Source organism: Tauraco erythrolophus, chromosome 5 (assembly GCF_009769465.1).
Source record: "Tauraco erythrolophus isolate bTauEry1 chromosome 5, bTauEry1.pri, whole genome shotgun sequence".
Lineage (NCBI taxonomy): Eukaryota > Metazoa > Chordata > Aves > Musophagiformes > Musophagidae > Tauraco > Tauraco erythrolophus.
The window spans coordinates 180,321-190,664 of record NC_141469.1 but is presented as its reverse complement, the minus strand read 5'-3'; the positions used below and the strand labels follow the sequence as shown (position 1 = coordinate 190,664).

The 10,344-nt window shown below is 59.5% G+C and overlaps 1 protein-coding gene across 1 annotated transcript; it reads left to right on the top strand.

Moving 5' to 3' along the window:
- The first annotated feature begins 748 nt into the window (after positions 1 to 748).
- PRDM8 (PR/SET domain 8) lies at positions 749 to 3,108 on the top strand. Its single transcript, XM_086612277.1, has 3 exons — positions 749 to 967; positions 1,221 to 1,452; positions 1,697 to 3,108. Exons 1-3 carry the CDS (start codon positions 749 to 751, stop codon positions 3,106 to 3,108), a joined length of 1,863 nt encoding a protein of 620 aa, XP_086468403.1.
- Positions 3,109 to 10,344: the final 7,236 nt, after the last annotated feature.

The window sequence follows — 10,344 nt, the reverse complement described above, 5'->3', positions numbered from 1 at the left end:
GCGCGGGCAGCCCGCCGGCAGCCGTCCCGGTGCCCGCTGCCCGCCTCGCCTCCGCCCGCATCCGTCCCCTCGCACAGCGCGGGCGCCGAGGCTCACCCTCTTCCATAAATAAGCGTGTCGAGGTAAAAATAATTACCTCTGCTTGCTGCTTTTAATTAAAGTCTCGGAGGGAAAGTGCTGGATTATGGTAATGAGCAGACATACGTTCCCTCTTGTCGAGCGGAGCGGGCGGTGAGCTGACACGCCATCAGCGACAATGACAAGCCACTTGAAACCCATTCGCTCTGCTCCTCTGTCACAGCCCGACACCGGCCCGGATCGCCCGCTGGAGGGGCCCCGGAGCCGGGGGGGACGCGGTTCGGGAGCTCCGCTGCCCGCCCCGGGCGGAGGCCCGCAGACGGCGGCCCCTTTTTGTCCCGCTCCTGCCCGTGACCGGATACGGCCGATGGGTTTTTTCCCCCCGCGCCTGCCGGATTGTTGCCCGGACTCGGCTCCCGTCGCGCTCGCAGCCGGGCTCGCTGATAAATAAATCATCGCGACAGTCTCCTGCACCTCGCCTGCCTCCTCGCCGCCTTTATTTTATTTTATTTTTTTCGAGACCGGTGAAAGTGCTCGCCTGCCTCTTTTTTTTTGTTTGTTTGTTTGTTTATTATAATTTTATTTTATTTTGATTTGCCCGGCGTGCCGCGGCCGCACCTTCGCGCAGCGCGGTAACGTCTCCGCTCTGCCCCTCTTTTCGCTCGCAGGCATGGAGGACGCCGGCGTCCAGAGGGGAATATGGGATGGGGACGCCAAGACGGTCCAGCAGTGCTTGACTGACATTTTCACCAGCGTTTACACCACCTGCGACATTCCGGAAAATGCCATTTTCGGCCCCTGCGTCCTGAGCCACACGTCGCTGTACGACAGCATTGCCTTCATCGCCCTCAAATCCACCGACAAGCGCACCGTCCCCTACATATTCCGGGTAAGAGCCGCTCATTTGCCGGACTGAGCCGCTCGCCCCGACGGCCGGTGCCCGAGCGCGGCCCCGTCGGGCCGCCCGCTGCTTGCCACGGCCCCGCCGAGCCGGGCGGGACCCTCCGCCGCCGGGATGCTTTTGCCCCGCGGCCGGCGAGGGCAGAGCCGCTCCTGCCGGCTGCCCGGCCCCATCCCCTCGGTCGGTCGGTCGGTCTGTCTGTCCGCCCGCCGTTGCGCGTATATTAAAGCGGGGTTTGCAGGTGGACACGTCGGCGGCCAACGGCTCGTCGGAGGGGCTGATGTGGCTGCGGCTGGTGCAGTCGGCGCGGGAGCGGGAGGAGCAGAACCTGGAGGCCTACATCAAGAGCGGGCAGCTCTTCTACCGCTCTCTGCGCCGCATCGCCAAGGACGAGGAGCTGCTGGTGTGGTACGGCAAGGAGCTCACGGAGCTGCTGCTGCTCGGCCCCGCGCGGGCCCCCGCCCGCAGCAACGGTGGGTGCCCCGCGCGGCCGCCCCGCGCCCCCTTCCCACGGCCCCGGGTGAGCGGGGGGAGGTGGGTGGGTGGGTGGCTGGGCAGGCATCTCCGTCCGGGGGCATGGGGGGGAGGCGGCCGGCGTCAGGAACCCCCCCCGCCCCTTTTCCCTTAATCCCCGGGGGAAGCCCCGTTGTCCGACCCGGCTGACGCTGCCCCCGTCTCTCTGTGTCCCGTCCCGCGTGTGCGTGTGCCCGGCCGCAGGCTCGCCGCCCTTCGCCTGCCCCGAATGCAGCCAGCGCTTCCAGTTCGAGCTGCCCTTCGCCGCACACCTGCGATTCCGCTGCCCTAAGAGGCTGCACGGCCCCGACACCGGCCCCGCCGCCGAGGCTCCCGGCGGCAAGGACGGCGCCGGCAAGGAACAGGATGCCGGCAAGTACTGCAAGCCCGGCGGGCCGCTCCACCACCCCTTCGCCGGGGCCGACGGCGGCGCCGCCGCCAGCACCAAGCCCTCCACGGACTTCCACAACCTGGCGCGGGAGCTGGAAAACTCCCGCGGCGGCCACGGCGGGTCCCCGGGGCGGCCGGCGCCCGCCGACGCCGGCCCCGAGGCATCGGCCGGGAAAGGCAAGCGGCGGTACCCAGAGGAGGAGGAACGGGGCCCCGGGGCGGCGGCGCGGGGCCGCTTCCCGGCGGAGCGGCCGGGGCTGCCGTCGGCACCCAAGGAGGAGCCGGTGTGCGCCCCGCAGCAGCAGTACCGGGCGGCCGGCTCCTACTGCGGGCTGGAAGAGGGCGGCCGCCTCTTCGCGCCGCCCAGCCCGGAGACGGGGGAGGCCAAGCGCAGCGCCTTCGTGGAGGTGAAGAAGGCGGCCCGTGGTCCCGAGCCCGACGGCGGTGGCGGCGGCCCCGAGGAGGGCCAGGAACGCGCCTCTCCTGCCGCCCCGGGGACGGGCGGCGGGGAGTCGGGGCTGTGCCCCCGCGGCGGCCCGGGGGGCCCGCTGGCCGCCCGCCTGGAGGGGGGCAGCCCGGCGCGGGGCAGCGCCTTCACCACCGTGCCGCAGCTGGGCGGCGGCGGCGGCGGGCCCGGCGGGGCGGAGGAGCGGAAGAGCGCCTTCTCGCAGCCCGCCCGCTCCTTCCCCCATGTCCCGCCGCTGGTGCTGGGCCAGAAGCTGGGCGGGCTGGGCGAGCCTTGCCCCGACGGCGCCGCCGCCCCCGCCCGCCTCTACGCCGCCGAGGCGCTGGCTGTCAAGCTGCCGGGCGGCGGGGAAGCGGCGGGCGGCGGAGGCGGGGGTGGCGGCGGCGGCGGCGGTGGGGGGCTGCCCAAGCAGAGCCCCTTCCTTTACGCCACCGCCTTCTGGCCCAAGAGCTCGGCGGCGGCGGCCGTGGCGGCGGCGGCGGCGGGGCCGCTGCAGCTGCAGCTGCCGTCGGCGCTGACGCTGCTGCCGCCGTCGTTCACCTCGCTGTGCCTGCCGGCCCAGAACTGGTGCGCCAAGTGCAACGCGTCCTTCCGCATGACCTCGGACCTGGTCTACCACATGCGCTCCCACCACAAGAAGGAGTACGCGCTGGAGCCCCTCGTCAAGCGGCGCCGCGAGGAGAAGCTCAAGTGCCCCATCTGCAACGAGTCCTTCCGCGAGCGCCACCACCTCTCCCGCCACATGACCTCGCACAACTAGCGGGGACCCCGTCCCGTGCCCACCCCACCCCACCGCGCACATCCCGCGGAACCCCCGCGCGGCTCCCCGCGGAGGGCAGCGGCCGCCCGCCGCTTTCTTTCCTTTCCTTTCGATGCACGCGTTTTCACTTTCCAGGGAGGGGCGGGGAGGGCAGCGGGGGAGAAGAGGAGAAGAAGAAAAAAGCAGAAGTAAGAAAAAAAGGTAAAAAAAAAAAAAAAAGAATAAAAGCACCGGAAAAAAAGAAGAAAAAAAAATCAACAAATGACTTAAAAAATACATTTTTTAAAATGTCGTATATTGCAACATATTGATGCATTTGTCATACGTTTCTACTTAAATTATTAAGCACTTATGGTTTAGATGTAATAATAATTCTATGTCAGGGTAAATTTTTATTTTAGATATAAAGCTACAGGCGGGGAGGAGCGCGGCGGGGCCGGCGGGGGCGGCGGGCCGGGGTCCTGCATGCACCCGCCCGCCCGGCCCCCGCCGCCCGCGTCCCTTTTACTACAGAGTGTCACTTGGTGCCCGTGAAATGAAGTCTCGATAGTTCCGTGTTACCTTTCCTTTTCCGTTTTTTTTTTTTGTTTGTTTGTTTTGTTTTGTTTTTGTTCCCTCCTCCCTCTCGAAAAGATTTATTAAACTTTATAGTTTATCTGGGTATGTTGGATGCTTTGACAATAAATAACTTTATTTTCTTCAAAGCACCTGGACATTAATCGATGCCGGGGAGGGGTGCGGGGTGACCGTACCGCTTCGGGAGGGGAGCGGTGCCTCTTGCCGGGCCAGGCTGGGGGGGCCGGCGCTGTCGGGACGGGGACGGGGAAGGGAGAGACCCCGCCGCGTCTCCTCTCTGCTCTCCTTCCTTTCTCTCCTTCTCTCCTTTGGCCTCTCTTGCATCCGTCCGTCCTTTCGTCTGTTCGTCCTCGGGTTTGCCCTGCATTTCATTCACCCTTTATTTCTCTTTGTTTCATCCTGTCCTTCCCTTCCTTTCGTCTTTTTGATTTTGATTCATTTCTTTCTTTTTCTCTTTGTGTGTCTTCCTCTCTTGCCTCTATTTCTCCTTTCTACTTTTCCTTTCTCCCTTTCCCTTTCCCCCTTTCTCCCTTTCCCTTTCCTCTTCCCCTTCTCAGTCCCTCTCGGTCCTCCTCTTTGCTCCACGCCACCCACCCACCCGCCTGACCCTGCCAGGAGCCTTTATTGCCCCCACTCTCCTCGAGCTGTGTGTGGTCCCAGTTTGCAGGGCGGAGGGACCCCGGTCCCTGGCTGTGGGCAGAGCCCCTGCGGATTGCCTCGGGCCTGGGGCACACCGCACAGAGGAGCGCTTTGCCTGCGGTGCCTTGGCACAGGGAACTCCCGAAGGGGCTGGAGGGGTGTCCCTTCTGCCCCGGTGCGTTATTGGGGTGATGGGACCGCAGCCAGGTGGGAGGGCTCAGGAAAGGGGGATCCTCCCTGGGCATGGCAGGGACAGCCTGGTCCTACACGCACCGCCTGCGGCAGGTGCACTTCTTGTCAGATCCGTGTATTTTTGGGTTCAAGGGAGAGCACTAGCTGGTGCAGCAGCTTGGTGACGTGTTGAAAACCCATTTCCACACACAGGCTGGTGTAAGCCTGGCGAGGGCCGGGTATCACAGCGACGAGGCTGCGTGTGGCTCGGCGTGTTGCTGGTGAGACAAATATCCCAAAGCAGGAGGCGTGCAAAACAGGAGACCCAGTGAGAGCTTGGGAGTTCCACACTTCTGTGCAAACGGGGCTCAGCGTGCCACCAGTGTCTGCTGCCGCGTTTTAGAGTTTGCCATGAAGCACTCAGACGTGCTGCAAAGCTTTTTACAGCTCTGGGGGAAGTTGGCTGATAGGACAGATAGGACACGCTTGAAAACTGTGCATACTTGGAGCCTTCTTGTCTCTTCCTGAGAAGAGCCGAGCATGATGGCCAGCACTGGCCCTGCCGCACGTCAGAAGAGCAGAGGTTGGTCCCTGATATGAAACTGGCACTGGTCTCTGCAGATTTTCCCCCAAACAATACTTTTTCCGTTCTGATTATTCCCCGCAATCGTAGGATGTGCTGGAATCGCTTCCCCCCAGCTTCCCTCTGACGCTCTTTGTTTGCTCCACCGGCACACTTGCCCTTGAAAGCCAAAATCTGCCTGGGCCCCGGGACTGTGCCAACAACCCCCGAACCACGCGACGTGCCGAAGCCGCGGCCCGGACTGCCGTCCCTCGCTGTCAGGGACACGCGTGGCTCCACCTGCTCGCAATTAATTGCGGGGGCGAGGCCCTAATTGCTTCCCGGGAGTTTTCCTCAAAGGCAGCAACATCGCGCCGCCTTCCCGTTGGAGGGAGAAGTTTTTGGGATTCCGCGTGGCCGTGCCGCGGTACCCGGTACCTCGCCCACGGCCGGGGGCTGCCGGGGGCGGGCGGGCACCGGCGGGCACCGCCATCTAGTGGGGCCGCCGCCGGGCTCGGCTCGCCGGGACGAGCGGGGGATGCTCGGCTGCCTCGCGGGGCTGGTCCTCGGGGGTGCGCGGTGCTCCAGCAGCCCCTGCCGGGCCAGGTCCGCACCTTCAGCAGCTCCGGGACCGTTTTCGGAGTTCTGCGCCTCCCCGGCGCCCCGGGAGGCTTGTCAAGGGGGTATGAATGGTGCCCTCCCCGGCTTTGGGTGCTCTGGTGTTTGGGTCCGGGAGCTGCTGCTTCACCTCCTCCTCCAGGGCCCCTTGGTCTTGCCAGCGGGTTTGGGGCACCTCGGCGCATATACAGCATTTTTCAACGTAAGTCCAAATACTTTGTGATCTCTCACAGTCCAGGGGCTGCAAGTGCTTCTGAGGCGGGCTGGAGCCCTGTCCTGCGCTGGCAGTGCTCTGTGCCACCCCACCCTGCTCTTGCACCCTTTCATTTCGGCCCTATCTGCAGGCTCAGTGCTAAGCCACAGGACTTGGCCCGTGGGGTCTGTCTGGGGTAAGGGGTGCCTGGCTGCACAGCCAGTCCCATAAAAATACCGTGGCACAAGGCATGTATGGGGCAGCGGGCACCCTGCAGCATTAATGGCACACAGCACTTGCTCTGTTCCTCTGCGGAAGTACCAAAAATGTGCAGGACTTGTAGGCAGGAAATTTAATCAAGATGTTAGACTTTATATTTGCCAAATCTGATATCAGTATCAGAAGGGATAAATAAAACCCGGGTGATGGTATCTGCACAAGCAGGATGTCACATAATAAGGGCAGGCAGTGCCCTTGGTGCTGTGTGGTTGGGTATCATATGGAGGAGAGGGATGAGGGTTTCCCTTGGGCGGTTGGGGCTCGGGACTCAGCCACAGAAGGTTTTTGGCTCCCCAGAGCCACGTTGGCTTTCCTCGGGATCAGAGTGAGGAGTGCCACTGCCTGAACGCTGCGTTGTTGTCAGTTAATGGTGGTACTGCACGTGAATAGTAAGTTAAGGAATCTCCCTTTTTATTTTTTTTTTTTAAATGTCTTTCCCTGGCTGGGGGCTTATGCTGTGCTGCGTCTCTGCGCGGCAGAGGTCTGCCAGGATGGTGCACTGGCCAGACCAGCTGGCTTTCCCCGACACGGCATCCTCTGCTGGCATCACAGCCCAGGAAAGGCATTGCTGGGGCACAGCTTGGGCATTTCTTTGGCAGAGAGTCGCCCCTGCAAACCTGTACCGGAGCTCACAGCTGCATCTGCCTCTGAAACCCATCCCACGAGCTGCACCTTCAGCGTGCTGCAGAGGAGCAGAGAGTCTTGGCAGTAAGGAAGGGCAGCCTGCGCCTCGGCCTGCCCCAGTGCTGCCAGGGGAGCCCCTCTCCTCCTCCCTGCAGTGCTCGAGGGAAGGCTGCTCTGCTTGTGGCCTGGCCACACTGCAAATAACAATAATAATTCCAACAAATGACGATATTAATGCTGATACTGGGGCGCAGCAGGCAGGCTTGCACCTGCAGTAGTTACTGTTTGAAAGCAGATCAGAATTGTGCTTATTCTAATATGTGCCAGTGATACACATGGGCAAAACTGATTATTTTTTTTTTTTTGGTTGATTTTTAATCTGACAAGCAGCAGTCAGGTGGCCGGGGGCAGCAGACCCGCAACTCTTGAATCCCCAGGCTGAAGCCAAGAGCAGCTGCCTGCCTTGGGGCCTGATCCTGCCCCCAGCCAAACCAGAGGGAGCTTTGTCTGTGGCTCCACATGGCAGCAGGTTCAGTTACGGATAAGCACCCATGTGGTCGGACGTGGGCAGATGAATTCCCTGGCTGCACGGACACAGGCTGAACCGAGTTGCTTTCACTCAGATTTTTTGCTTTAGGTCTGGACGGGGGTGTCTGAGTGACGCTTTGATGTGGGTCATGGCTTTCTGGGAGTGTCTCTGCTCCCTTGTCCCAGCACAGCAGTTCTCTGCAGCAGCAGCTTTAGAGCTTTACTTACTCCAGGGACTTTTGTGCCCATGGCGAAGGGGTGCATGTCATCCGCCAGCCCCCAGCTTCCCCACAGCGCCTGGGTTATCATCATAATTAAATTAAATGGGTTTAATGCATGGGCTCCTAGTAACATTTTCTGCTTTCAGCTCTGTGCAGAGCTGCTCTGGCAGACGAGGCTCGTGCGTTCCCCCAGCGGCGAGCACGCTTCTCGGAGGGATGCGCGGGGCTCTCCTCACCGGGTGACGCGGGGCACAGCTACTGCTGTCCTGCTGCAGGTGAGTCTCCTTCAGGCTACAAATCCTTATTGCAACGACATTTTTGCAAGCTCTTGGGGTGGTGTGGGGTGTGATTCTTCGGGGAGCAGCTGGTACAAGGGCACCATGTGCTTGCATGAGCACAGGGACACGGTGTTGCTTTGCAGTCCCCCGAGATGTTGAATTCAGCCTGCTCTTTGCTAATAATGTGAAATAAACCTTCCAGTGAGTGAAAAACCAAGCGATGTTGAAAGCCTGGCACGGTTTCCCCACGAGGCTGCCTGGTAGGGTGGTGCTGCAGCCCGGCATGGCTTAGCGTGGGACTGTCATACCCATCCCGTGGGAACCAGGGCTGCTTCCTATAAACACAGGGCTGCCGGAGCGTGCGGCGGCTTGCGTACAGCCAGGGCTACAGCTTCATACACGACCTCACTGACCAAGGCTTTGCTGCCTTGTTTTATGTCTGGTCACGTTTTGCATATTTTGAAGGGGTAACTGAACAGCACCAGGCTCATGTTTGGAAGGGGGAGCACTCCTGTCACATGAAGCACGGTGCTCTGTTATGCTGCAGATGAAACGGGCTCAGAAGAACCCTTCTTCTCTTCAAACAAGAAATTTTAAATTTAAAACACGATTTATCCTCTCCATTTGCTGAAAGTTTTCTCTGTAATCAAGCCTTGAATAATTTATGTAACATAACATCAGCATTAGGCTTCAGAAGCTGCTGGTGTGTATGGAAGGGTTGCTACTGCCAAAGGCAATTACACTGGATTATTCCAAGAAGTTCACTATTACATCTACTTATTTAGATTTAAGCATCAGCTTTTTTTTTGTACTGAGTTATGCTACACGGGCACTTGGACTATTCAAAATAAATGTGTTGTGTTAATGAATAGACTGGAATGAAAACAACCCAAGACGGTATAGTTCATGCCCAAAGGATCGCTTGGGAGTTTCCTTTCTGAGGGTCTCGTGAAGATTAAAACACGCCATGTGCTGTAAGGACGGTACCTTGTGTGAGTCAGTTCTCCGCTGGCACGGCTGCCTGGGTTATGGCCCTGACGGGGGCATGGGAACCCCTGGCGGAGGATGATGGCATCCTGCTGATGGGCAGGAGTGCCCCCATCTCAGGCCAGACCCCCCCTCTCAGGCAGGGTGTCCATGTCTTTTCCCACAGCAGGGTAAGGCGGAGGGTGCAGCGAATGGGACCTGAAGGGGCTTGGTGATCTCCCTGTCCCTCTGAGAAAGGGTCGTGAACACGCAGTGCAGTGGGGTTGCCACTGACAGCAGGTCTAGAGGAACAGCTTGGTCACGATGTCACCTTCTTGGCAGCGTTTCCCACAGCCTCACCCCAAGGCTATTGGTGTTCTCAGGGATTTCTAATTTGGTGGGGAGGGGTGGGAAATTGGTCCAGAAGTGTATGTGAACAGAGGATGCCTGGCAACCAGCAAGGCACCGGAAAAGCTGGTGGAAACTGTGGAGATAGCCACTAGGGTCAAAACTTGGGAGACTGGGCTTGCTGGTGAAGCTCCAAGCATGGCAGCTTTGGGTGGCCATCTCATAGCGGGGACTTGCGTGTGGCTCCTTGCTGCTTCTGGGCTGCTGCTGGGCCCAGTGGCCCCCATGATGACGACTTTAAATGTATTTGCATTTTCCTAACTTACAGTGGCAGAAATGTTTATGGTCTCCTGGACCTGGAGGAAGAACAGAGATTTTCCAGAGGCTGATCCTTTGGCAGCTGCAGTCTTTAAAGCACGAAGCAAAAGGGGAAATCTTTCTGAAGTGAGGTGGCTGTGCTTCTGCGTGTGCCTCAGCTGTGCTGACATACAAGGTCCAATGCAACCAGCATGGGAGAGGTTCATAACCTCTTTAGGTCCTTCTCTTGATCGTGGATCTGAACTTAGAGTCAGCGTGTGCATGTAATCAAATTAACAAGAAGAGCTGGTTAAGTGGAAGTCATGGATTTTACCAGGCCAACCACTACAGCTGGAAGAAGTAAACAAGGTTTTGAGTGCCGTGACCCTTCTTCAGGTATGTGTGTCTATATATAGAGCTGTCTATAAATACACGTTTATATATAAACATGTGTGTACATATATCTGTGTGTGTATATATATATGTGCTGATAAATAGCTGGAAATGGCAGTAATGTTGTTGTGAGATCATTTCTGTTCACACCAAACTGTGCCAGGTGTCAATCAGGCTGGATACGGCCCCGTAAATGCGCGTCCCTCCCCACGCCCCTGACCTTCAGCTTCTTCCGAAGGCGAAGGTCACCCTCTGGCATGCCACCCGCTCTGCCTCCTTCCTGCCGAACCCGATCCCTGGGCGCACAGCCCGGCTGAGCCCGCCAGCCAGAGCCGACCCTGGGGATGGCTGCGGAGCCCGTTCTGGGTAGGGTTTAGGGAATAACACGGATTTGGAGGAGCAGCATGGGCATGTAGGTGCAGAGCTTGGGCCGTGTGCCGGGCAGGGTGAGTTGGGTGGATATTGGCTTTTGTGAGAGGTGAGGTTTTACCGGTGGCTTTGGGAGATATCCAGGGAGCCTCAAACAGCCCCAGGAGCTGAAAA